The 26,597-nt window shown below is 57.2% G+C and overlaps 1 protein-coding gene across 5 annotated transcripts in view; it reads left to right on the top strand.

Annotated features, from left to right (window-relative positions):
• Positions 1 to 12,681, top strand: part of IQSEC1 (IQ motif and Sec7 domain ArfGEF 1) — a 139,259-nt gene extending 126,578 nt beyond the window's left edge. For 3 of the 5 annotated variants that reach the window (XM_040246668.1, XM_040246671.1, XM_040246667.1), the window contains exons 9-14: positions 187 to 312; positions 994 to 1,093; positions 2,462 to 2,623; positions 3,411 to 3,587; positions 8,154 to 8,203; positions 9,296 to 12,681. In XM_040246668.1, the coding sequence (XP_040102602.1) occupies positions 187 to 312; positions 994 to 1,093; positions 2,462 to 2,623; positions 3,411 to 3,587; positions 8,154 to 8,203; positions 9,296 to 9,793 (1,113 nt within the window). In that variant the 3' untranslated portion in view covers positions 9,794 to 12,681. The remainder of the gene's footprint in view (positions 1 to 186; positions 313 to 993; positions 1,094 to 2,461; positions 2,624 to 3,410; positions 3,588 to 8,153; positions 8,204 to 9,295) is intronic. The other 2 variants (XM_040246669.1, XM_040246670.1) reach the window with 2 other exon arrangements.
• Positions 12,682 to 26,597: the final 13,916 nt, after the last annotated feature.

Genomic DNA, 26,597 nt, shown 5'->3' with positions numbered 1-26,597 from the left:
TGGTCTCCGGGGCGGGCTCAGGGGTGTGGTCTCAGGGGCGTGGTCTCAGGGGCGTGGGCTCAGGGGCGTGGTCTCAGGGGCGTGGTCTCAGGGGCGGGCTCAGGGGCGCGGGCTCCGGGGCGCGGGCTCCGGGGCGTGGTCTCCGGGGCGGGCTCCGGGGCTGACGCGGCCCCCCTCCCCCCCCAGGTGCTGTCGCTGCCGCACCGCCGCCTCGTGTGTTACTGCCGGCTCTTCGAGGTTCCGGACCCGAACAAGCCCCAGAAGCTCGGGCTGCACCAGCGCGAAATCTTCCTGTTCAACGACCTCCTGGTGGTACGTGGGCCCCCGGTGCGGGGCTGGGTGCGCAGACCCCCGGCACCTTGGGCCACCTCCTCCAGGGCGGAGCGTTGGGCCTCCGCAGCTCCGGGCCCGGCCCCTCAGCCTCCGGGGAGCCGCCTCCTGACACCCCTAGCAGAGGCCTCATGGCTCCCCGGGCAGCAGCAGGCCCAGCCTTGGCCCCAGGACTGGAGGGCTGGGCGTGGCAGAGAGGGGCTCCCCAAGAGGACGTGGAGCTCTTGCCCCCAAAACAGGCAGCCTGGGGTGAAGACAGTCCCGCAGCCGCCTTCTTCCCCGGGACCCCTGGCCCCTGGCCCCGCCCGAGGGAGACCAGCCACTCTGCTCAGGCCCCTGAGCCTGGAGTCCAGACATGCGGCTTCCAGTCCTTTAAGAGCCCCTGACCTTGAGCAAGTTGCTGGGCCTGGTGTCCTCTGCTGTCCGACTCATCTGTGGGCGTGTTTCGCTGGGCTTGCGTGGGGCCTGCGGGCATGAGTGTCCCTCCTCCTACCGGCCCTTCGCTGCCCTGGGAGCCTGCTGGCCTCAGAGCCGCGGGACGGGGCGGGGTGGGGGTTCCTCACACAGGAGGACACAGCCCTGGGGGCTGCGAGAACCATGATTGCCTGGGGTGCCCCCGCAGTGCGGGCCTGGGGCTCAGCCTCTGTGTCTGCCTGTCCCCAGGTCACCAAGATCTTCCAGAAGAAGAAGAACTCGGTGACGTACAGCTTCCGGCAGTCCTTCTCCCTGTACGGCATGCAGGTGCTGCTCTTTGAAAACCAGTGTAAGTGGGTCCCAGCGCCCAGAGTCCATCTTCCCACTGTCACCAACAGAGGGCCGGCTGCAGGCTCAGAGTAACCAGGGAGCATTTCATGTCATCTGATGTGGGGCTCGTTACGTTGACTTTTGCCGTTAACTTCTTGCAGGGGATAAGATTTTACATCTAGGGCAGAGTGAGTTTACTTAAATAAAATGTTGGTGGAAAGACATCCAGGAAAGACATCCAGTGGGTTTGACCAGTCGGGCAAGGGTCGTGCCTGAGGGGCTGCCGAGGTTCCCACCAGGGCCCCGGGTCTGCCCGCTGGAGGCTGTGCAGCCTGGCTGTTTGACGTCTTGGGGCATCGCACACCCCCAGGCTGGAAGGCTGCCCCCGCCTTGCTTTCCCCCGGGGAGTCTGGCGCCACGTGCTCTGTTCTGTCCAACAGGCCCCCCTGGGGAAGGGGTGGCGGTGGCAGGGGCCCCCTGGGAACAGCCTGACCAGACCAGGTCCTCAGGGGAGGGTCACCTCAGGCACCCAGGTCTCACACAGGCAGCTCCCGGCCCACTCACGTTAGACTTGGTCCGAACTTCGTCTTCCATTTTATTGGACTGGTTCTGAGATCGTCACACAGGGCTCAGCTGTCCTTGGCATCTCCCGAAAGCCAGGTCTGGGCGCGTGAGGCCCGAGTCCCCCCACGGTGGACGGGCTCCCCAAGCTGCTGTCTCCCCAGCCCGCATCCCAATTTTAGGAACCTGCTCAGGCGTCTAAGCGTTGGAGCTCGCAGCCTTGAAGCAGGTCTCAGCTGTGATGGGATTGTCCTCCGGGCCAAGAATCATCGCACGCCGGGCAGTCGATTCCCACTGACGAGAGAGGGGGCACCAGGACCCCACAGCCCCGAGAGCTCAGAGGCGGCCCCAGGCAGGAAGGAGGAGGGGGTGCTGTTGGCTGTGGGGCGCCCACAGTGTCCCCAAGGGAGCTGGGCGGGGTAGGCACAGAGGCCAGGCAGGAGACAGCAGGGTCCCCCGAGGTGACTGGACAGGTGAGGGGGGACACGGCCTCCGTCTCCTCCCAGACTCAGCACCCAGCCAGCCTCACGTCCCAGGCAGAGTGACCGAGGACCCTGATGTTCAGGGTCCAGGCTGCAGGCCCGTCCAGAGGGGAGGACCAGGGCCGGGCCCTGCCTCCACTCAGCCAGATCTGAGCCCGGCTCGAACATGGAGCAGTGCGGACCCCAGTCGGGAGCCGGGGGGCTATCTGGTAGTCCCTGCAGCCTGCGCCATGGGGCCTGTCCTCCCCGTGGGGGGCGCGCGTCCGGGGAGCCCCATGGACACGCAAGGCCCAAGGGGAGCCGGGGAGCCCGCACACAGGCCCGCGCTCTCACGTCCCCCGCAGACTACCCCAACGGCATCCGGCTCACGTCTGCCGTCCCAGGGGCCGACATCAAAGTGCTGATCAACTTCAATGCCCCCAACCCTCAAGACCGCAAGAAGTTCACCGACGACCTGCGAGAGTCCATTGCGGAGGTGCAGGAAATGGAGAAGCACAGGATAGAGGGTAGGTCACGGGCGCGGCCGGGGGCGGGCGTGACGCAGGAGCCTTGGCCCTCTGGCCTCCCGTGGCCACGTGCCTGGACAGCGCCCACCCCCCTACCCTGCCACCCAGACCACAGGAGGAGCATGGGAGTGGAGGGGGCGGTGCAGGGGTCTCCGGGTGAGAGCCTGTCCTGCCCAGGGAACTACATCATGGCCCCGAGGAGGCCGCGGCGTTCCTGGTGCCCCCGCCCCTCCACGTCCGGAGGTCTGGAGCTGAGCTCCCACACCGAAGCGTGGCTGGCATTGATGTCCTCTGGGCCCAAGCACCAGATGGACTCAGGGCTGAGGCCATCCCGGGCTCCACTGAAAGCTGGCGATACCCACCCCCGCCACTGCCCGGCTCTGAGCCTCGTTCCTGCAGTGTTCATGTTCCAGGGGACACAGGAGCGGCCCCCGCTCCCCAGCCTCCATCCACGGCCAGGCCAGGCTAGCCTGGCTCCGCTCTAGTCCCAGGAACGCAGTCTCCCCCCGAGTCGCTGAGCTTCCTGCAGGCCTCGGTGCCCTGACCTCTGCAGCCTCCCTGCGGGGTCTCCCTCGGTCCCGGGGGGTTGGGAGGGCGTCACTGCAGCTCCTCCCCAGAGGACCTCGCCCCTCCGTCTCTCCGCCAACCCTGGCCCTGTGCCACCCAGAGCACACTGCGCCCCCCCATTGCTCTGCGTCGCCCTCCCGGGGGTTGCCCGGCCCCGCCACCACCCCCTGCCTGCCCTGGGCCAGGGCCCTGCTGCTCACTGCCCGGCGCTCTGCTGCAGCGGAGCTGGAGAAGCAGAAGGGCGTCGTGCGGCCCAGCATGTCTCAGTGCCCCAGTCTCAAGAAGGAGCCGGGCGGCGGGACGCTGAGCCGGGCCTGCCTGGACGACAGCTACGCTGGAGGCGAGGGGCTCAAGCGCAGCGCCCTCAGCAGCTCCCTGCGAGACCTCTCGGAAGCGGGTAAGAGCCGGGCCAGACCGCCCCCTGCCCAGCGCACACAGGAAGCTCCGCCGTGCGCAGCGGGCTTACATTGGCCGGGGGGGGAGCACCGCGGCAGAGGGGCTTGGACTGAGCTGGTCCGGGTGGCCACCCCCAACCCACCATAGCATCTGAGCAGGCAGAGAGGGCATCCCCCGGAGGCCCCAGGGAACGGGGCTGCACGGTCAGAAGCAGGACAGCTGGGCGGGTACCCCGTCTCCCCTGCCTTTATTTGCCCTCCTGTTTCCTGAGCCCGGCTCTTGCGCAAGGCAAGCTAAGCCCCGTCGATCTGCGCTGCCTGTGCCTGCGCCTCACGCTGACGAGGGCTGGGGGGCGATGCCCGCTGCACCGTGTCAGGGGCCCTGTCATCGCCCGTGGTCCCGGGGCCTGCTCTCCCGGCAGAGGTCCCCTTCCCAGGAACTCCGGGCCTCCGTCCAGCCCAGAGGCGACGGGAGAAAGCCTGGGCGGGAGTGTCTTTCAGTGTCGTTTGCTCGTTTCTGTGCGTGTGTGGTTTGCTGCCAGCCTCTTAACCCGCAAGCAAGCCACCCAGGTCTCCTGGGGTGGGGGTTGTGCCTGGAGCTTCAGGGAGCGCCGGGCCGTGGCAGTGGTGGGGGTGGGGAGACTGCTGCCCCAGCCTGCTTTGCCTGCCAGTGCTGTCAGGGAGGCCATAGGCTGAAGGGGGCAGCCTTTCCATCCCCACGAGGCGCATCTGGCCAGGCAGCTCCTCCCCGGAAGAGGCTGGCTCAGTGTGGAGGTGGACCGGAGGCAGCCAGGCATGTGGACATGTGGCCATCCCGATGCTGTAGGCTCCTGGGACCCTCGACTTGCACCCTGGCTCTGGGAGCCCGACGTGACCCGGGTTTGCTGGGGGGAGAGCCTCTTGGGGTGAGATCAGCCTCCTCCCCCTTCCCTAGCCCCTCTCCCGCCAGGTGCTCGCCCAGCCCAGTCCAGCAGCCTCAGGCATCACTGCGTGGCCAGCTGTGGGCCCCTAGAGAGAGCCGCTCGAGACCGCATCCCACCCCCGCCCGCCCCCCACACCCAGCGGCGCTCCGTCTCTTCAGCATGTTCATTTCTCAGAAGCTTTCCCGTTTTCTTTATTTTTGAGTTGGATTTTTTCCTTTGCTTCTGTCTCATCATTTTTTAAATTTTCTTTCCATCATGAAAATGCGAAGTGCATGGCCAGCGTGAGAGTCAGGCAGGGCTTCTCAACCTGGTTCTGCTGACTTCTTGGGCCGGACCATCCCTGCCGTGGGGGCTGCTCTGTACAGGACGCCTCTGCCCACTAGATGCCAATAGCACCCCAGTCACGACAATCAGGAACCTCCCTCCAGATTGCCGGGTGCCCTCAGCAGGGAGAGGGCAGAGTCTGGCTGGCAGCGTGGCTGTGGTTGAGAACCTCTGGTTTTCCTGGGGCTCGTGACACCCAGCTAGACATAACCGAATTGCTCTGGGGCCCTGCAGGCTGGAGCCCAGGGCCCATGTTTGGGTTTGTGCAGTGGGGCCGCCTCCGGCTTCTGGGGGCCTCATCCAGCCCCCCTGGATAGGAGTGGCCTCAGCGCAGCTGGCCAGTTACTCTGGCTGCTGATGGTCAGGACCCCAGGCGTCCGCTCTCTGTAGACAGAGCTGTGTGCCCAGTGCATGGCTGCGTGAGGGGCCCAGCTCTGAGCTCTGGCTGGCTTCTGTCGGGGATTCTCAGCCAAGAAGGACTGCAGGGGACCAGAGTCCTTGGATCCTACACTGAAGAGGGTCCCCAGGAAGAAGCTGCCTGCTCCCGATGGTGGGAGGTGAGGTTCCACGGATGTTTCGGTCCCCGCCTGGGACAGGGCCCCCCGCGACCTCCACAGGAAGACAGGCCAGCGTCAGCCACCTCCTGAAGAGGCCACAGGCGTGCGCCCTGTGCTGCACAGGTCAGGGAGAAGCACTTGGAGGCAGTGATATCCCCGGCTGCGAGGGACTTACAGGGGATGGCCCAGGTGGAGGGCCAGTGGCGCCCAGCAGTGGGCTCGTCCTTGCTCCCAGAGCGGCTGCCCCAGTCTTGCGACCACCCAGCTGTCCGAGAGCCAGGACCCCAGGGACAGGGCTTCAGCCCGCCGTGAACCTCGGGAGCCCAGGAGGCAGGCGTGGTTTGATGGCCCAGCAGGACCCAGGCAGCCGGCTTGCCAAGAGCCAGAGGAGGGCGCAGCCCCGACCCAGCTCCTGCGGAGCTGCGAGGCCTCATCCAGTCTCCATCTGTGTGGTCTCCCTTTCGCCTCTGCCAGGGCCCCTGCTCCTTCCGGGGGCACCAGAGCAGTGCCAGCCCGTGATCAAGGAGCCCGAGGGCCTCCAGGCAGAGCCTCGCTGGGCCCACTCAGCATGCCGATTAGGGGGCTCTGGCTCCAGCTCTAGGCCAAGTCGCCCCTCCGGGCCTCCGTTCCCCGGCTGCAGGGGCGACGAGCGCTGCCCCCGGGGTCTGTGAGAGTCACCGCCCGCAAAGTGTCGGTGGGGGGCCTGGCCCAGCGTGCCAGCCGTTGTCACTCTCACCATTGAGAGGACCACAGACAAAACCTGGGGCAGGGCCCTGCTGGCCTGCTGGCCCGCCCTGAGAAGCCAGCAGGCTGTGAAGAGCCACGCCAGCTGTCCATCCAGATGCAGCTCCGAGCTGGCCGTGGCCAGGCTGACCGGGCCTTCTCTGGCCCTCGAGAGGCGCCGGCTAGGATGGAGCGCTCCCTGAGGCTCGCGCAGGCTTCCGAGATGGGGGCCCCGGGCTGCGCTGCCCCAGTCTGTCCCCCTCCATCAGTAGATGGGGTGTGCGTGTCCACACGCCTGTACGTGGCCTCTCGGGGGCAGGTGCCCACGGGCGTGCCCGGACTGGAGTGCAGACAAGCGCAAGGACATCCCGCGTCTCCGGTTGACCTGCAAAGTCGAAGAGATGAGTTCTAAGAGACTCAGATTCCTTCCTGGACATCCGAGTAAGAGCCCTCCTGAGTCTTGGCCCACGCTGGGCAGGAGGGGTTCTGTTTAGCTCCTTTGACGCCCCAACACCAAGCCCGGTCCTGGTGGGAGAAGCAGGCTGGCTGGAGGGCAGAGCCGGACACTGAGGCGGAGAGTCAGCAGGCTGCCGGGGGGCCACCCCTCCCTCTGCAGGGCCCCCCTCTGGCGGCTGGGAACTCTGTTTCTGCCCCATGCCCCTGCGCTACTGTGCTGAGACAAGACAAGAAGGGGAGGTCACCCCTCGTCCACATCTGCTGAAAGATGAGGAGGGACAGGTTACCTTTGGCTGGCGACGAGGGCCGTGTCTGCACAGTTGTCCATGGTCCTCAGCGCTGCATCCACCCTGCAGCCCGGTCCTGTGGGCTCTGGGGCCGGGACCCGGCACCACCTTCAGGGGACCCCAGGCTCCCAGCTGGACTCAAGTTTGGGGGTCAGCAGGTGAAGACCCAGGCCCTGGACACTCCCCTCAGCCTGCTGTTGGCGGGCACGTGCAGCTGCCACCGTTTCAACCCAAAGGGTCCAGATACAACCTATCCGCCCAGCGCAGGTCGGGGCGTGGGCCACACCACGGCACAAGGCCGCCCCTTCCGTCTCCCGGGCACCTGGGCTGGTCCAGCTCGGAGGCAGCATGGCCAGGGTCTCCCGCCTCACGTGGACAGGCGGATGTGGTGTAAACTGCTCGCCGTGGGAATAAAGTCGCTCAGTCCATTGGCCAGAGCCCCCATCTCCTCCTGACGTGGACAGAGAGCACCTGTCCCGCGCGGCGGGGCTTGTAGAAGCCGGAAGAATGTCTGGAGTGCCTTCTCTGCCCCCAAGAGCCGGCTGGAGGCTGGACCTGGCCAAGCCCTCAAGCTGGGCACCATCGTCCCCGACAGCCTCGGTGTCCTGCAGGAACCCCCGGAGAAGTCGTCTGGAGGGCCCGTGGAGGGTGGGGCGGGCTCTGGGCGTCCAGAACCAAGAGGAAGACTCAGCCTCCTCGGGCACGGCCAACGCGGATTGCATGCCTGCCCCGCGCCATGGGCGGGGCATTCAGAGGCGTTGTCAGTGAGGGCTCATGGCCGGGAAGGTGTGTGGCGTCCCGGGGGTCTGGCGCCCACAGTGGGGAGAGCTGGTCTGCGGGCCCGTCCATGCCCCCGGCCAGATACTGCACAAAGCAAACGCAGCCCCAGAGAGAGGGGGCCTGGAGCTCGTCTCCTGAGAGTCCCCGAGCCCTGCAGGCCGCGGTGTGTGTGCGCGTGCGCGTGTGTGCGACATACGACCGTGAAATCCACCGCAGGGCAGTGCAGGACCCCGCTTGGCTCGTTTCAGCTGCTGGAGGAGCCGGCCTGTCCCCACCCTCCCCGGCACCCACCCCACAGGCTTCCGGTCCATGAGAGGGGGATAAAGTTGGGCTGGTTGGAAAAGATTTTTTTTTTTTGTCTTTTTGTCTGTTTTTTTTTTTTTTTTTTTTTTTTTTTGCTTTTTAAGAACCGCGTTGTCTTTTTCAGTGGTCAGCGCCACGCCCCCGGCTCCGCCGGGCCGCGGGTGGCAGCGCGGGCCGCGTCGCGTCTAACCTCTGGTATTGCATGTTCTGGGCAGGGAAGCGAGGGCGTCGCAGCAGTGCAGGATCGCTAGAGAGCAATGTGGAAGTAAGTAGGAGCCCGTCCGGCTGGCTGTCGTGTGTTGCCTCCCGTCCTCAGTTTTTGCCTCTTGTCTTTTTTTTTTCCGCTCCTCCTTCCCTTCTCCACAGAGGCCAGATCCACCCCGCCTGCCTGGCACGTGCATGCCACCCGCCTAGACGCGCCCGCGCCCCTCACCGCTTGTGGGGGCTGGATCGGTGGGGGCGGGTCCGGGTCTGTATGTCACGGTTTAGTCTCCGCTTAACCCCCGCCCCGCGGCCCCTGAGCATGGTTAACACCCCCGGCTCCCGCACTCCAGGCACGGCCCCGCCCCCTCGCTGTCGGTCCCGCCCTCTCGGACTTCCACGCTCTGCCATCCCCATCGCTTCTCCTTCCTGGAGGTTCGATTGCTGTGTGTCTGCAGTCAGGGCGCCTCGGAATTGCTCAGCCAGCTCGGGGGCGGAGAGCCGGGAGAGAGAGGAGTTCAGTGTGGATTTCATGAGGTTCCATTCATCCCCAGCCATGTCGACATTCCTGTTCTCATCTCTGCTCAGCTTGCAGGCCTCTCTGTCTCCTCTCATCCCGTGTTTGGTTGGCGTTAGGTAGTTAGGTAGCCGCAGTGAGACGCCTAGGCGGTGCCCACCCGCAGGGGGAGCCTCCCCCAGCCCCTCCTGCGGCCCTCAGCACCCCCTCCCCGCAGGCAGAGCACAAGCCCTCGGACACTGAGGACCCAGGAGAGCTCAGGGCAGGGTGTGTGCGGGAGCGGGCCCCTCTCCGCCCCGCCCCACCCCGCACACGCCGCTCACAGACACCCGCAGACACACGGTTCTGATCTGAAGGCGCGGGCCACCCCCCAGGCAGGGTGCTCAGCAGGGCTGCGTTACCCCCCCGTGTCTCTACCCCAAGGCCCCCTCGTGGGCTGCCAGCTGACCTGCACGGCAGTGTCCGGAGGTGGCCCCTGAGTCCAGCCTCACGCGGCCTGGCCTCTGCGGCCAGCACTTTGAACTAAGGCTTAGCAGCCACTGGGTGAAACTTTTTAACTTTTTTTTTTTTTTTAAGAATCATTCTTCCGTAGGTGCGCTAAGCTCTTTTAATTTTGGTTTCTATGAATTTCCTTTTTAGGGGTCCATCATTAGCAGTCCTCACATGCGCCGGAGAGCTGCTTCAACACGAGACTGCCCACCTCGCCCACACCAGGCTGTGCCCAGCTCCTCCTCCCTCCTGGGCTCCCTGTTTGGGAGTAAGAGAGGGAAGCCCCCTCCCCAGGCGCACCTGCCCCCAGCCCCGCCCCCGCCACACCCTGCGGCCGGCCACCCCCAGGGGCCTGTGGAGGGCCCCCTCGCGGGCCCGGCGCACGGGCACCATGCCCAGTACTGCCACCTGCAGCAGAACCCGCCCCCCTACCACCACCACCACCACCACCACCCCCCACAGCACTTCCAGCATGCACACCAGTGCCACCACGGCCCCCACGGGGGGCACCCCGCCTACGGGGCCCACGCGCACGGCCACCCGCCGCTGCCCGCGGGCCACGCGGCACACCACCACGGGCAGCCGCCCGCCCCACCACCCCCCACCAGCAGCAAGGCCAAGCCCAGCGGCATCAGCACAATTGTGTAGACAGCCTGAGTGGGGGTCCCGGACCCCCCCGGAACACGTGCACACCACACAGGCGCGCTCAGGGGTGGCAGCCCCAGACCAGACCCAGGGCACCTTCTGTTTGCACCTCCCCTCCGCCCCCCGGCCTGGACGGAGCCCCCCCCGAGCCCCGGGGCTCGAGTCACAGGGAACACAGCCCCCGGTTTGAGTTGGCAGGGGCGCCCCTCGGCCTGAGAGGTGGGCCTTGGCCTCCACCAGCCCGGAAACGGTGCCGCCGGCCGGGTAGACGTTGACCCGAGTCCCGGCCCCCATCCCCACCCAGCTCCCAGCTCCCTCATTGTACCTGGGGGTGATGACCCAGCCTAGGAAAAGAAAAGACACAAAAAACCAGAGACAGAACCAAACACACACCCCAAAACTTGCTGCATTATTGCTCTTTTATTGACAATGGGCAAAACCTAAGTAGACCTGATATGGTTGATGAAAATACGTAAGTAAACTTTATATAATATAAATATATAAATATATAAATACATATATACATATATATATATATATACTGTATAGGTAGGATTTGTGTGTGAAAGGCAAACGTTTCAGTCCACAGAATTAGCAATAGAGACTTTACAAGGAGCCCCACTTACCTGATAGGAAGACAGAACCTTAGACAAAGGTGTGAGAGATTAGACCAAAAATGTAAACGCTAGGGACAAACTCAGATACTTCCATATTTTCGTAAGAAGAGATGCCCCACCCCCAGGACTGGCTGAAATCTTTACGCGATCACTACTAACGTGCCAAGTAACATAGCATCTAAGTGTTTTCAAAGTCCGATATTGCTTTGTATAAATCCTTATTTTATTAACAGATGACTATCATAGGTAATCAGTATTATAACTGCTCTGTTATTTCAGGTAAGCAAATAGATTTTAAAAATGCAGTGAACTCTACCGTAGCAACTCGGGAGCACTGGTTCAGAACTGGTTGTCCCGGACTGTTGGTTACCCAGACTCTTAGACACTTTAAATGGCTGCAATAACTGTGAATTTCCATGAACCATATTTCTTTCGTATGCATCCGGTTTACTGCACACTCATTCAGAGCCCTCCGCGGGCGCCCCACACCCAGCAGAGAGGCGTTCATCTCCCACATGAAAGCGACCAGCTCATGCCCGTCTCCCAGCACCATAGCCCCTCCATCCTCTCTCCAGCCGCCGCAGGCAGACGCCCCAGAGAACCGAAGGCTGCTGCTCTTGGCGGTTAGCGACCCAGGGCGGTGTGTGTGCTTCCCGTCTTGTTTTCTGAGTGGTGGCCGTGACCCTCGTGATTTCCATGTGGCCGTGTGCTCGCACGCCCCCGTGTTACGTCTCCGCGGCCAGTCCGAGCCCGGCGAGGAGCGCCCTGCCCCCGCCCCCGCCGGGGCCGCGCCCGGCTCTCCCGCTGTGCTCTGTCGCTTCCACGTGTGGGGGCCCCGTCCGCCCCCTCGGGGCCGGAGTCACCCACGGGCCGTCCTTTGCAGTTTCAGCCCTTCGAGCCACTGCAGCCGCCTGTGCTGTGCTCCTAGGCCGCGGACCAGAGGACCGCCCCAGGCCCTGCCGGGCGGGAGCCCCCGCAGGAAGGGCGAAGCTGGCGCGGGACTGCACGGGCGTGGGGCCCTGGACTGCGGCGGGACAGCCCCGGGGAGCCCACCCCGGCTGCGGCCGGGGCTCTGCCCACCCCACCCCACCTCACCTCACCCCCTTTCTCGCATCATCCAGGTCTCCAAACCAGCAATTCTGCAAGCCGAGCACTTTGTTAATCTCCAGAGAGAGCAAATACAGCAATCTAGAGTTGAGCCTTTTCTTTTCTTTTTTTTTTTTCGAGAGAAGTGTGACTTTAACCTGCCCACCTTTATCTTCCCGTCCGCGTGGTCCTCCTCCCTTGGGCATCCACTCAGAGAGATGGGAAGCATGGCGTGTCTGTTCCGGTCCGGGCTGAGCTGGGGGGTGGGGGGAGGCTCCCCAGTTCCACAGACCCCGAAACTCCCAGTCATCCCGCAGAGCCCGGACCCCGAGGCGTCCTGTCTTGCGGTCTCAAGGGCAGTGGTGTGCCTGGGACAGTCGACGTGTACTGCATGCCTTCCGGCGCCAGGCGCGTGAGGCCACACTGCGGACCATGTATTTCCAAAACTCTCAGTGTTCATGTTGACAAATAGTTGAAGTAAAGTGGTAACATATTAAATATGTCGGCTTTTCTTCACCGTCTGTACCAATCGTAGGATCTAACTGTAAACTCCAGGTTGTTCCAGAAAAGATGCAGGCACGCTGGCTGGCAGCAGGCCGCCCTTTCCAGAGGGCCATCCCTGATGGGGCAGAGCCCAGTGGGGTAGAGCTGGGGCACAGGGCACCCTCTCTGTGTGTGCCATTCAGAACCCCCACCTCCGACCTCTTGGGTCCACAGGGCTGGGCGCTTCCCGCTTTCTGCTGGCTGGGTTCCAGTCAGTGAAGTTTCATCAGCGTGTGTGTTTCGGGGACAAACGTATCACGAGATGAGTGTCCCCAGAAGGCACACTGTTCTGTGGAGGAGGCTGGAGCCGGGCCACCCCCACCTTACAGGGAAGCAGACGTTCCTGATGGGCTGGTGGTCCTGGGACCACTCTCTCGGGACCGCAGCCCACCCCAAGGTCCGTCAGCCCGCACAGGAGGCGGAGGCGGGGTGTCACCAGACCGTGTGTCCTCCATTCTCACTGTCAGGACGCACGTGGGGCGTTTTGCTCACAGATTATCTCAGCAGGAGACCCGTAGAGGAAGCAAGCTGGTACCACCACCCAACATCTTTTCTGGGACAACAATGAAGTCATGTCTTTGTATTTTTTTTAAGTTTATGAATGGATTGTATAACAATGTAAAAATAAAGTTCATCCTAATATGACATGCGCCTCTTACTTAAAAACGTCCTCAGTTGTCCTGTGAGGAGCGATTTTTGCATCCCCCACCACATGCCCCCAGAGCCTCGGTTTTAAGATGAGCTAAGTGACGGCAGGAAGCACACCTGACCCCAGAGGCTGACTCGGCACCGCACGAAGCCGTGTCACCACAGGTAAGCATGCACCGTACCGTCCGCTGCAAAACACCACCGCCCTCCCTGCCTGAAAAACGAGCCCTTGCGTAAGTATCTTAAATACGGCAACGATGATCCAGGAGGCAGTTTGCAGAGTGAGTCGGCGTGGGGCCGGAATGGGGGCGGGGGGCCTGGTCTCCGTGTGACCCCCCCTTGCAGCCACAGGGCACACTCAGCACCGTCCCCTCTGGGGCCCTGTCACTCACCTTCAAGTCGTCTCTCACAGTTAGAACCAGGACTTGAGTGCAGGTTGTTGAGACCTCAGGGCCCCCCTGGCTCGCGGGAAGCCCAGCACCCACCGTGTAACTTTGCGGAGACAGGAGTGATTTTGTTTCCCTGTGTGTTCTGTTTGTAAGTAACAGACTCTACTGATGTAAAACCATAGCTGTGACCAATGTGGAGAAAGCAAATAAATTCTTCGAAACACTCGCGTTCTCACTTTTTCTGGGAAGACCGGCTGTTTCCCTGTTGGCCGGACACAGAGATCCCCAGGTGGCCAGGTGGCCCATCCCTGGTTGTGACCGCGGTGGGCTGCAGCCTCTGGGAAGACTCGAATTTGAAGATGCTGACAGATGACTTAAGATAAAGGTACTCATCGCAACGTAGGCACTGGTAGAAGATTCCCAAGGTATTTATAATTTCTAGCAGCTTTGAACAAAAGTTTTTGCTTTCATTGAGTTAGAGGAGATGGACCCTATGAAGCGTGGGGCTGGGAGGCGTTGACTTGTGGGCAGAAAGACACCCAAGGGCCCAGCCCCCATCACGCGATGGGTAACATCACCTGGAAGCCAGAAAGATGGGTTCTGTTCTCCCAGAAGTAGGGGTTCTGCAAGAATGTGCTCGGCTGGTGCTGTTTCTCCTTTCCTTAAACCCAGATCAGCTCCAAAGAATACCCCCCTTGAAAGCTTTGCTACATACAAAATGAGGTAAAACCGGTTCATCTGCTTTGCAGGCAGCGCCAGAGGTTCATGTCAGTGGCCACGACTGGCAGGGGCCTGCCCTCCACAGAGGGGGGATTCCCACGGGAAGGTGTTCCCAGGTTTCTGCAGCTGGATGCCGGCCCTGGGTTGGGGGTGCTCTCCGAGGGAGGGGAGCTGGTTCCCGGAGTTCGCAGAGATCCTTCAGCCTGTGACGTCACCTCACACATAGCTGCCGCCTCCTGCCACTCAGCCCGCGCTGCGGTTTCAGGCTTGTCTCCCCGGGATGGACAGGGGGGTGCCTCCGGCCAGCTTCTCTGTGCACAGCGCCCCACCCAGGGCCGCTGCAATCAAGATGCATCTGAAAGCGCGCTGCTGGTAGGAAGGGGTCGGGGGTCACGGTACAACCACGGGCTGATCTGAGGGTGTGCGAGTTGCCAGCTGTCTGCAGCTCCTGCCCCTGAGAGTCGAGCCGGGGACACAGCGTGCAGTGGGACTCTGAGAGCAGGTCCTGCAGTGGCCGTGTTCCGGAGCTCGCCTTGTGCTTGATCGCTCACCAGCGTTCAATACTGTTCACGCGCCCCGTGGTGAAACACGCAGCGTCTTCGGCTCTAGTCTTGCCTTCATCTCGGGAGTGGCAGGGGCTGGTGCGGGGACACCTCCTCTGTCTCCTCTGCTGGCTGACACCCCTCCCCGGAGCCTTGAGTGCTGGCCTCGGGGTCACAGAAAGCCATCTCTCTTCCTCCTCTTGGCGCACAGCCCGCCGTCTGTTTTCCTGGAGAAATCCCCAGATTCAAATCTCCAGCCCAGAGCATCTCAGACGCTTTGTCCAGGACCAAATCCATGATCGCAAACACAGCTAGGCTCCCCGGCCCCCCTCCACCCCGTTGGTGAACAGCGTCCCTGCGAGGGGTGCAGATTAGAGCTAGGGAGCGTTCTGGATGCCTGTCCTCATCCTGACTCCAAGTCTGTGCTGCCAACAAGCCCTTTTGACTTGGACCTCCCTGTGCCTCTTCACGTCTCACCTGCCCTCAGGCTTGTCCCCTGGACTAGAGCCCGGTACCTGGGCTCCTGGCCGCCACGGTGGGCCCTGCAACCCCTCTGCACTGCTACCAGGGGAGTCTTCTAAAGGTGCTGCCTGCTTGAAAGCACGTCAAAGACTTTCTACTGCCCTCGGGATTCAAAATAAACCTGCAGAAGCTCCTGGACACGGGCCGCGTGTCTGTCCCCTGGCCTCCCTGCTTCACCCTCGCTGTCCTCTTTCACTCCAGCAGCGCTAGCCCTTTGGATGCCCAGGGAAGCCGTGTTCCCCTTGCCTCAGGGCCTGTGCAAGCGTGACCCGTGCTGTGCCCCAAACGCAGGATGATGCTCGCGCCTTTGTTGAGTTAGTGCCCATTTCCTGCAGCCAGTTTCAGCCACTACCTGCTCTGCGGTGCGTTTGCGTTGTTGTATATTCAGGGGCGTGATCATCAGTTGCTCTAAGTGTGACAGGGTCAGGTCCTCGCACAACTGTGAGCCCAACAACATGTGGAAGGAAGTAGGGCTTTCGTAAATGTTTGCTGAATGAGCGGATGAGTACCGATGCTGGAAGAAGGAAGCTTACTGCGCGATGCAACTTGGTGATGTCAGAGCCCTGGGGACGCAGCTGGGTTCTGTGCTCCCTGTTAATTCAAGGAATGGTCTGGGCGAGGGCTGGAGGCTTTTGCTCATTGTGTTTTAACTTCATCACATATGGCTTAATATTCGGAGCGTTTGGAAAGAATAGACTCATAACAAGCATGGGGAGAACTCACTCGCAGTCCTGCTCCCCACAAGTCTCCCCGCTTCCCGCCCTGCTCTTTGGGCATGGTACTTTGTTCCCCGGTTCAGATCTTTGGGGTGTGTCCCAAACAGTCTGCAAGAGTTGTTCAGTACCCCTCGTGAAGAAAGAGTTTCACCGTGGAAACCGTCTAGGAGACGCTGGATCAGAGTTAAACCGTTAGTCCTGCAGAGCCTCTTAGAAGGATGGCGCTGTGCTGTGACTCTCAGAGATAGTCTGCGCCGGGTTTCCCAGACGTCCATAGTGGCGGACTCTGTTGTGTGCCCAGCGTCCAGTTCAGAGGTGTGTCTGTGCAAGCTGCCTTTCCTTTTTCCCTGACGGATCCTGGCGTTAGAGAAGATGCGCTTTGGTATTTACGTGCCAGCCCGTCATATGGACGGGCCCTGATGGGCTTGCCTTCCAGTAGTGTTGTGTCGGTGAATAAGGAACAGATGGGTGGAAACTGCAGTGTTTCTGAGCAGATGTGGCGGCTCCAGGAGGAAGTGGGGGCCTGGGGGTGGGGCGCCCGACTCTGACTTTAGGGCAGAGTTCCTGGGATGGGCGATGACACCACTCTCATGGCCCAGGGTGGCCATCCGTCCCCCTGAGTTGCCTCCAGTCGGGGGTAGTCAATTCAGCCCTCACTTGCCTCGGGAACGCACCCCACCTTCCAGCACACAGTGGGTCTGCAAGAAAGAGGGCCCAGCCGTGGGCAGGTGTGCCGTGAAGGAGCTCGTTTCTACTCCCGATTCTGACCCTTCGAGACTTTTAGGGGTTTAAAGGACGTGTGTTGTGAATCTCTGAAAGATAGTCTGTGCTGAGTTTCCCAGACTCTCTTGTACTCCTGACCACACTCCCCACGTACCTCCACAACGTGACCAGTCTCCCATACGGGAGAAGCCCCATTTAAACCCAAAAGGTGGAGACCACAGCTCTGGACGTGTCACCAGCTGTGGGACTAATAGGAAAGAAAACATTCTAGGGTTAAAAATGCCAAAGGATCATGGAGGCCACTGGAATTGGAATCCCTTCCCACATCCTGAGAACGGGTCAGAAAAAGAACAAATAAAACCTCTCTAGCCCAGACCGACGGCGTAACCGGGAGAGGGCACACATCACAGGTTGCAGTGAGTGGTCAACGGGGGCGTGAACGTCTTGGACGAGCAGAGCTGCCTGGACTCCAGAGCATAGCACCCACGAGGGCCGCGCAGGACAGAGGCGGCGCAACCTCGCCGCGGGCCCCACTCTCAGGGCAGACCGCCCTCAGGGCAGCAGCAGAGGCCCTGCATCCAGAGGAGAGGGGGCGCCTCCAAAAAGGCAGGTTTCCTGAAGGCCTGGTAACGAAGGACAGGAAGGGGCAGCTACGATGAGGGCCCTGTTCAAACAAGTGCCGTCAGAGAATCAAAGTTGACAGGCCTGTAGCCAAATCAACGTGAAAACAAAACATGAAGAAGACGCGCCAGTGGGGAAGAAACTGTTACAATTAAGGAAAAAATTGAAAGCAACGCTCCCTGGAACAACTCCGTGGAAATAAATGTGGAAAAACCTAGATAAAACTGATGATGAGGCAAAACGGATCCCTGGAGAGACAGACATTTAAAACACAAATTCCCATAAGAGAATTAGAAAAAAAAAAAAAAAAAATCCAGTGCCAGGTCCCACTGCTTTCTTAGAGGAATTCTTTCAAACCTTCAAATTTAAGATAATCTCAATGTTACTCAAATGGCTTCAGGTCACAGCAATGGAAGGAAAACTTAGAAAAATTTTTTTTACGATATGACTATAGCAGTGTTTTCTAAACCTGGTAAAAGTTGCATAAATACAAAACCACAGACAACCAAAGCAAAAGTACGGATAAAATAATAGTAAGCATCTAACAACGCATTGAAGTGAAGTGAAGTGAAGTCGCTCAGTCGTGTCCGACTCTCTGCGAGTCCATGGACTGTAGCCACCAGGCTGCTCCCTCCATGGGATTCTCCAGGCAAGAGTGCTGGAGTGGGGTGCCATTCCCTTCTCCAGGGGATCTTCCTGACCCAGGGATCAAACCCAGGTCTCCCACACTGCAGGCAGATGCTTTAGCCCCTGAGCCCCCAGGGAAGTCCCTAACAGTTATACATAAACAAATTATCAGTTACACAACGAGGGGGTTAATCCACCCGTGATTTGTAGTTGGCCCTCCACATCCCCAGATTCAGCCAGCTTCGGATTGTGCTCTCCTATAGTGGTGGGTTTTTTTTTTTTTCTGCTTTAATTTTTTTTTATATTGGAGTTTGGCTTCCCCAGTGGCTCAGCAGATAAAGGACCCACTTGCAATGCAGCAGACGCAGGTTCAATCCCTGAGGTGGGAAGGTCCCCTGGAGGAGGAAAGGGCAGCCCACTCCAGTATTCTTGCTGGAGAATCCCACGGACAGAGGAGCCTGGCGGGCTGCCGTCCACGGGGCCGCAGAGTCGGACACGATTGAGCACACATCGTTTCCACTGCTGTGTTTGTTTTGAGTATACAGCAACCTGATTCAGATTCTTTTCCCATATAGGTTATTACAGAAAAGGGAGTTCCCTTGCTGTGCAGTAGGTCCTTGTTGATTATCTACTTTATATATAATAGTGTGGCCAGTCGCTCAGTCCAACTCTGTGACCCCATGGACTGTAGCACGCCGGGCTTCCTTTCACCATCTCCCTGAGTTTGCTCAAACTCATGTTCACTGAGTCGGTGATGCCATCCAAGCATCTCATCCTCTGTCGCCCCCTTCTCTTACCCTCAGTCTTTCCCAGCCTCAGGGTTTTTTCCAATGAGTCAGCTCTTTGCATCAGGTGGACAAAGGATTGGAGCTTCAGTTTTAGCATCAGTCCTTCCAATGAATATTCAGGGTTGATTTCCTTTAGGATTAACTGGTTTGATCTCCTTGCAGTCCAAGGGACTCTCAGGAGTCTTCTCCAGCACCACAGTTCCAAAGCATCAGTTCTTTGGCACCCAGCCTTCTTTGTGGTCCTACTCTCACCTCCATACATGACCACTGGGAAAACCATAGCTTTGACTGAATGGACCTTTGTCGGCAAAGTGCTGTCTCTGCTTTTTAATATGCTGTCTAGGTTTGTCATAGCTTTCCTTCCAAGGAGCAAGCGTCTTAACTTTGTGACTGCAGTCACTGTCTGCATTGATTTTGGGGCCCCAGAAAATAAAATCTGTCAGTGTTTCCATTTTTTCCCCATCTATTTGCCATGAAGTGTTGGGACCGGATGCCATGATCTTAGTTTTTTGAATGCTTGAATCTTGAGTTTTCACTCTCCTCTTTCACCTTCATCAAGAGGCTCTTTAGTTCCTCTTCACTTTCTGTCTTTAGAGTGGTGTCATCCGCATATCTGAGGTTGCTGATATTTCTCCCAGCAGTCTTGACCCCAGCTTATGCTTCATCCAGCCTGGCATTTCGCATGATGAACTCTTATACAAGTCAAATAAGCAGGGTGACAGTATGCAGCCTTAGTACTGAATCCTCTCTAGATAGTTTAAAAGTCTTCGTATTATACCCGCCCTGGTCAAATGACTCTGAGGTTTCTGTCCCCTGGAGTCTGGCAGATGCGAAACAGGCGCCGGGAGAGGTACCGGAAGAGAGCCCACAGTGACGACGGGAATCAGGAGCTGGTGTGGGGAGCCCTGGACTTGAGTGCTTCCCATGGGCAAAGGGGTGCTGGGGGTCCAGGCACGCAGTGGCTGTCACCTCTAATCACTGGATGAAATGCCACTGAATGGGCACCTTTGGAGCCCCGGAAGGGCTGCCCCTTGAGGCTGAAGACAGTAATGAGGACAGCTCACTCTGCAGCGCTATTGCAGGTGCCAAGCAAGGGGTCCCGCTGGCCAGTGCCTAAAAGGCCTGAACGCCCGCACGGCTTTGAGGAAAAGGTTTATAAAGGCAGGGTGAGGGAGCGGGTCGTGGGGTGTACAGTCTGCTTGTGGACATTCTTCTGATTGGTTGGGGGTGAGGTCATCGGGATTTAGCATTATCAGCCTTCTGGTTCCAGCCGGTCTGCGGTCTACGTGCTTGTGGGCAGCAGGCAGTTAAATTCTGCCCCCTGGTGGGGGTTTCAGGATCTGCAGAAAGGCTCAAAGAGCGCGGCTCAGAACACCCTCTACTGCCCTGGCCGTGCGCTCAGCCGCGTCTGACTCTCTGCGACCCCGTGGACTGTATCCGGCAAGAATACTGGAGTGGGCTGCCATTTCCCCCTCCAAGGGGTCCTCCTGACCCAGGGATCAGAGCAGGGCCTCCTGCATCTGCAGGCGGATTCTTTACCTGCTGAGCCATCAGGAAAATCCTTCTATTGCCTTTGAGGAGGAACTCAAGGTCCTTGACTTTGTCTAATGTCTAAACTATTATTATTTTGTCTTGCTTGACTGTCTTCCTTTCTTGCTTCAAGTTCTCACTTTCTGATTAAATGTGCTCTTTGACTAAGGTTTTTCTACAGACAAAAAAATGCAGGCGGAGGACATGGGGGGAGAGTCCTGTTCTAGAAAGACCCCAGAGGGCCCTGTTTGTGATTGTTCAGTCACTCGGTTGTGTCTGACTCTTTGTGACACCCCCCCCACCCCCCGCCCGCCCGCATGGACTGCATGGACCCCAGACGATCCTTCTCGGTCACAACAGTATTCCTTTACAGCCTATTGTCTTACCTGGTGTCAAAGCCATAACCAGGGAAAGGTTTTAAAGGAGAAACACCTTGGCATCAGCTTTGGGTCTGTAAGCCATCTGCTTTATCTCACAAGCTGGATTCATACGCGTCAGTGGACTTTGCGTCTGAGTCAGGGAAGTCCTTACTCATCCACGTTTGGGGACCATCCTTCATTCTAGGGAGTGCATTTTAGTAAATGGCACCCCAAATGATCCTTTGCTTGTAACCTAGAGTCCAGACCCAGATCTGGACTAGATGTCTTGAAAACCCACTGTGGTCAGCACCCAGAAGGGGAGCTCTTTGTACGGCAGTGCTGGACATTTGCTACAGTCTGGCCAGTGAGAATATTGGGTCTTCAGGAGAAAAAGAAAAAACAGAAACGATTAATTACATTACATCACAGGGGAAAATGCTTCCCCGGTGGCTCGGTGGTAAATCTACAGTGCCAATTCGGGAAACACAGGTTCGATCTCTGGGTGGGGACGATTCCCCTGGAGAAGGAAATGGCAAGCCACTCCAGTATTCTTGCCTGCAGAATTCCAGGGACAGAGGAGCCTGGTGGGCTTCAGTCCACGAGGTTGCAAAGAGTTGGGCATGACTGAGCCTGCACACACAGGGAAAAATATAAAATGAGGTCCTTAGGTGAGTTTCATTTGGTTATTTCTCCTACAAATTACAACTGGGGGAAAAATGAATTCATGTGAACGCCAAGTTCTGTGAAGTAATTGAGAGGAACAATTTTTCCTTGAAAGAGAACAGACACATCAGTTAGCAGTGGTTTCTGACTTTGTGCCCACTCTCCACGGTCCTGTAATCGGCATTTACAACAGAGAGGATTTTGTTCACTTCATTATCAGGACCGTGTGTGAATCTGCAGGCCAGGCCCTTCTCGGAGGCAGGCGGGGTAGAAATACGGAAGGGGTGCAGAGAACACGGCTGATCCTCTCTACCTGGGAAGTCACAGTGTAGCCTGCTAGGTGTTTATATTGAGCTTTAATGGCGGGCCAAGTTCATTCTTTATCAGCTCCTGCTGAATGAGCACTGAAAGCTTTTTGAAATGCAGGCACTGACTTGGGGCCTGAGGTGCCTCTACCTCCCCAGCTCAGTGTGTGAACCATTAAGATAAATTTCCGCACCTCCCACCTACCCCCATCATGCTCCATTATCCGGCTTGCAGTCTCACATTCGCTGACTTGAAGGATTACAAAAAAAACGTTGTTGTTGATTTCAAAGAAATGTTAGTGCTGATGCCAGAAGCCTTTGCTAGAGCCCCCAGGGTTTTCTGGCCAGAGGCTGACTGCAGCGCTTCCTGACAATGTGCTGCCAGACCTCTTGGTGGGCTAGGATTCCGCTCCTGCAGGTGTTAGAGTGACGGGCTGTGCTTCCCTAAGTAGGTTTCCTGGGAGTTATTTGTTCGAGTGGCAACAGGAATAGTCTGCGGTAAATCCCTTTTGCAAGAACTGGCCTTGCATCTTCCTCTAGGGCCTTTCTCACGCATTAAAGATGCTGGCTTTGCCATCTGGCCATCTTCAGATAAGATTTCAGGCTCGGCTGGCTTTTGTGCAAACAGGTAAGGCCCCGGTGAGTTAATAAACATATTTGGCTCTTACGTTACAGCAGTTGCTTTGCAAATTCTGGTGGTTTCAACAGAGCGTTTGTGTTACTTTAGCGTGCTTTTCATAGCGTAGTAGTCGGGGAATACGTGCTTGGTTGGATCTTAAGCTATTTTGACTTTTGAAACATTAGGAAAAATCAAACGAGTGTTGCTTTTGTCATCGTTAATGCCGTTACTGTTTCCACTCTCCTGAGGTTTTGAAAGACTTCTCACTGTGACCAAGTTTAAACTGAAGAGCTTCTATTTTTAGATTTTCTTGTTGTTGTTCTTTCGTGGCTGGGTTGTGTCCGACTCTCTTGCGACCCCATGGACTGTAGCCCCCAGGCTCCTCTGTCCATGGGATTTCCCAGGCAAGAATACTGGAGTGCCTTGCAGATGGATTCTTTACCTACTGAGCCACCTGCCAAGTCTAGACTTTTTTTTTTTTTTAACCCTCTGTCCCAGGGTTGCTAGACCTTGAAATTTACAGTGTGGGGGGTGGGAGGAGAATTAAACATTAGCCCACTAAATTTGCGTAGGAATCCATGTTTGCGCTGATTTTATCATTTGCTAGTGCTGAAACTGAGATTCTGGAATAGGTCATGACTTGCCTGGTGGAGGAGGAAGGGGAAGATGGGGATTGTGGAAGACGCACCACTGGGCAGAAGGACTTAGATGAGTCAGTCCGAAATGCTCAGGCTGACGACCACGCGTAGGAAGGGCGGAGCAGAACGCCTGAGAACTGGGTACCCGAACCCAGGGCCGTGCTTGGCCCTCAGTGCAACCTGGGCCTCAGGGTGTGTCCCCGCCACGGAGTTGGCAGAGGCGGAGAGGGAGAGCAAGGCGTGACGGGGCTTCCAACCTCCATCAGAATGATTTCGTCCGATTTGGGGTCAGCCAGTAACAGGAGTGAGAGAGGACGGAGCAAGAGATCTTTATCTGCGTGTGTGTGGCTGCTTGGCTGTGCTGACTCTTTTGCAACCCCATGGGCTGCAGCCCCGCAGCCTCCTCTGTGGCTGGCCTTCCTCTTTTGGAGGAAAAGACCATCATCGGAAGAGCTAGGCTCCTCCTGCCTTGTCCTGCCAGCCAGGGGCAGAGTCCTCTGCTTCCAGCCGGTGGAAGAGGAGGCAGCAGAGGGTGGCTGCTCATTCTTCAATTCCAGTCTCTTAAAACCGGGGCCGGGGGGGGGGGGGGGGTCATACGGATTCCAGACCACAGCTGGAGCTTGGGGTGTGTTGGCCCTGAGACTGCCCGGCCCTGGCGTCACTTTCGCCCTACTCAGTCTGTGTGCCCAGAGCTACACGTCCTCCTGTCTGAGTCTGCCAGGCCGCTCTAACAAAGAACCGCAGACCGAGGAGCTTAGATGATCTATCGGCCCATACTTGCGGGGGTAAAAGTCCACGGTCACGGTGTGGCAGGATTGGTTCCTCATGAGGGCTGAGACGCCGATCCAGGCCTTGCTCTCAGCTGGGGTTGGCTGGCCCTCTTAGCCTTCCTTGGCTTGTAGAAGCACTATCTTGAGTTTCGATTTCACCTCCACACACAACATCCCCTGGGTACATGTCTGTGTCCACATTTCTCCTGCTTACAAGGGCACCGGTCATGTTGGAGGAGGGATCCGCGCCAGCCTGCTATGACCTCCTCCTGTTAGCTCATTACACATCTCCAGCGGAATGCCATTGGCAACCCTCTTTTCTGGGAAGGTCACCTTGTCAGGTACTGGGGTTAGGATTTCAGGTAATGAATCTTGTGGGGTGGCGGGGACAGAAATCAACCAACAGCACCTCGCCACCTTTGTGGCTTTCAACAAGCCAGTGATTTCCGTGTGCCCGTGATAAAGGAGTCGGGTACACATCTGAAAGGGAAGGGAGTACCAGGGACGACATCATCTGTGAGACAAAGTACCCTCTGGAGGACACTTCGCTTCATGCAGACTTCTGACGTCAGCCAGCTTCTCTCTCGGCAGGAGACGGCACTGGTGATACCTGGGCAGCACTCACCTGTGAGCCCATCATTAGGACGCTGAGGGCAGGAACCTTCACTAGACTCTCTTTTTCCCATGACTGACTATTGCCCTTGCGGCCTTGGGACAGGAGACAAGGCCACCTCTTTCTCTTCCATTCTGTGTTAGTAAATTTCTCCACGACCTTCCCATTGTGTGGCTTTCGTGCCGAGGAGGAAGGGAATAGTTTCCTACTCAGGCGATGTGCAGAGGTCCGGAGCCAAGCATCCTGGTGTGCCACGACCAACTCCGTGGTTGCTCCAGGTGGTCACTGACACGCCGCGCCCGGGAACCAGTCATGACACGATCACATGTCCACGGTGAGTGCTTTAAATACGAACCGGGGAAAGTCTACGTCTAGAGCAAACTGTTCACAAACGACATCCTATTTCTCAAAGGCTAACACTCAAGCAGAAGACGGAATACTTGAGCGTGAGCCCAGTTTGTAATTTTTATTATTACAAGAAAAACAATGACCATTTACTGTGGTAGATGCTGTCGTATGGATTTAGCTAGTCCTCACGACAATCCTGTGAGGCCAGTAACATGATATTCGTTTGTACAGATGGGGAAACCGAATATGAACAGTCAAAAGTAGGAGCGCTCCAGAACATTTCCCACGGTATGTGTCATTAGAGTAAGTGGAAATTATGCCTTAATGTGTTTCTAATTTTTATTTTGGAAACTGACTTTCTCACTTGGTTAATTCAGGGAGGATCTGGCTAAATTGCTGGATAACTTGATTGATTAGACTCCTTTTTTTTTTTTTTTTTTTTGGCCCCAATGTTCACCAGCTCAAAGGTAAAAGCCAGCAGTGTCCCTTTTTCTGTTGTTTGCTCATCTCACCTGCAGAGGTGGTCCACAGGCCGTCATTACCAAGTACCTTCTTGAGAAGCTGAACGCTGATACTGGCAAATATTGACCGCTATGAAGAAACCAAGTGACAAGGCTTCACAAGTTAAAGACAAAAATAGACAACACACTGCAGAAGTTGCCTGCAAGGACAGGTATTTTGCAACCAAGAATGTTTCTGAACTCTTTTTTTTTCCCCTGATGGTGTGTCACTGATAAGGATAGACTAGGATAGTCAGTTTAGAAATCTTACTAGAGGATTAAAGACAGAGAATTTTAAGGGAGTTCGGGAGACTGTTACAAGCTAATAACTACTCAAGAAAAGAATCCAGTAACCTAACAAAAATCTACGCTACTTTGGAGGAAGACCCGGTGCATCCAAGTGCCACACACCCTGAGAGTTAAAACACAAGACAGAAGATACGGGATCTGAATCTTGTTCCATGAAGAGTTAGAGTTAATGTTCCTTTAAGAGTAGCATTTTTGCATTCAGCTGAGACAGAAATACAGGTGAAAGGGGAAAGAAACTAGATGAAAGGGGACATTCCCCTGAGACCGGAGATGAATTGCCACATTTTAGACTATGTTACCACACTTTTGCTAATATAAACACGATACAAATAGTGCCAGGACAGTCCTGGCTAGACCGTGCAGATCTAAGGAGGAAGTAATGATGCTAAGCCTTGGTGGCTGCCCGAGAATGAGGAAGGTTGTCTCCCCTCCCCACTGTTTCTTAGACGATAAAGATCTAGCCCTCCTGCTTCTCGGGGCTGTGATCCCTTGCCAGTCCGCTTGTATCTCTCACACGTGTCCTTTGCTAACAGACTCACTCTTTGCCTATCACTGCCTCGCGTTGATTTCTTTCTGTGACCAGACTTCTTTCTGTGAACCCGAGCTTCACTAATTCCTGACACCTGTTGTGTGGTTTCGATTTAAATGACAGTGGGTTCGAGTCCCTCCCAAGAAGGAGTGTGGCTTCATCATCAAGTGTTTACCCAAACAAGTCCATCTTTTACTGGGCCGGGCACAGCACGTTCAGATGAAAGCACTGCTCCTTATTCTTTGAGTTCTGATCTGATGGAGGCAGAAAGCATTTCCAATATGAGGAAGGTGATTAGGGCCTGGCTGGGTGTGGGGGGCCACCCCTCCTCCCTGTCCTGTCCCCCGCCACCTTCAGGCTGGCGTTTTCCAGGGACGTAGTAACTACAGGGTCTTGTCCAGGCTTCTTTCTGGTGCAGCACCCCTTTTCCTTTCCCTCTGTCTCCCAAATGTGCGACATGCGTGTAAGCTATGAAGCAAAACCACAGAAATCTTCGTGAATAGACCACTGACTTGAAACAAGGACTGTAACCCACAGCACTAACACCCAAAAAAGATGTCCTTTCATTCTAGGGGACTGGAACGCAAAAGGAGGAAGTCAAGAAACACCTGGAGTAACAGGCAAATTTGGCCTTGGAATGCGGAATGAAGCAGGGCAAAGACTAATAGAGTTTTGCCAAGGAAATGCACTGGTCATAGCAAACACCCTCTTCCAACAACACAAGAGAAGACTCTACACATGGACATCACCAGATGGTCAACACCGAAATCAGATTGATTATATTCTTTGCAGCCAAAGATGGAAAAGCTCTATACAGTCAACAAAAACAAGACCAGGAGCTGACTGTGGCTCAGATCATGAACTCCTTATTATCAAATTCAGACTCAAATTGAAGAAAGTAGGGAAAACCGCTAGACCATTCAGATATGACCTAAATCAAATCCCTTATGATTATACAGTGGAAGTGAGAAATAGATTTAAGGGCCTAGATCTGGTAGATACAGTGCCTGATGAACTATGGAATGAGGTTCGTGGCATTGTACAGGAGACAGGGATCAAGACCATCCCCATGGAAAAGAAAT

This window comes from Oryx dammah, unplaced genomic scaffold (assembly GCF_014754425.2).
Source record: "Oryx dammah isolate SB20612 unplaced genomic scaffold, SCBI_Odam_1.1 HiC_scaffold_9, whole genome shotgun sequence".
NCBI classification, from domain to species: domain Eukaryota; kingdom Metazoa; phylum Chordata; class Mammalia; order Artiodactyla; family Bovidae; genus Oryx; species Oryx dammah.
The sequence above is the reverse complement of the archived record's forward strand: the minus strand, read 5'-3'. Positions and strand labels throughout refer to the sequence as shown.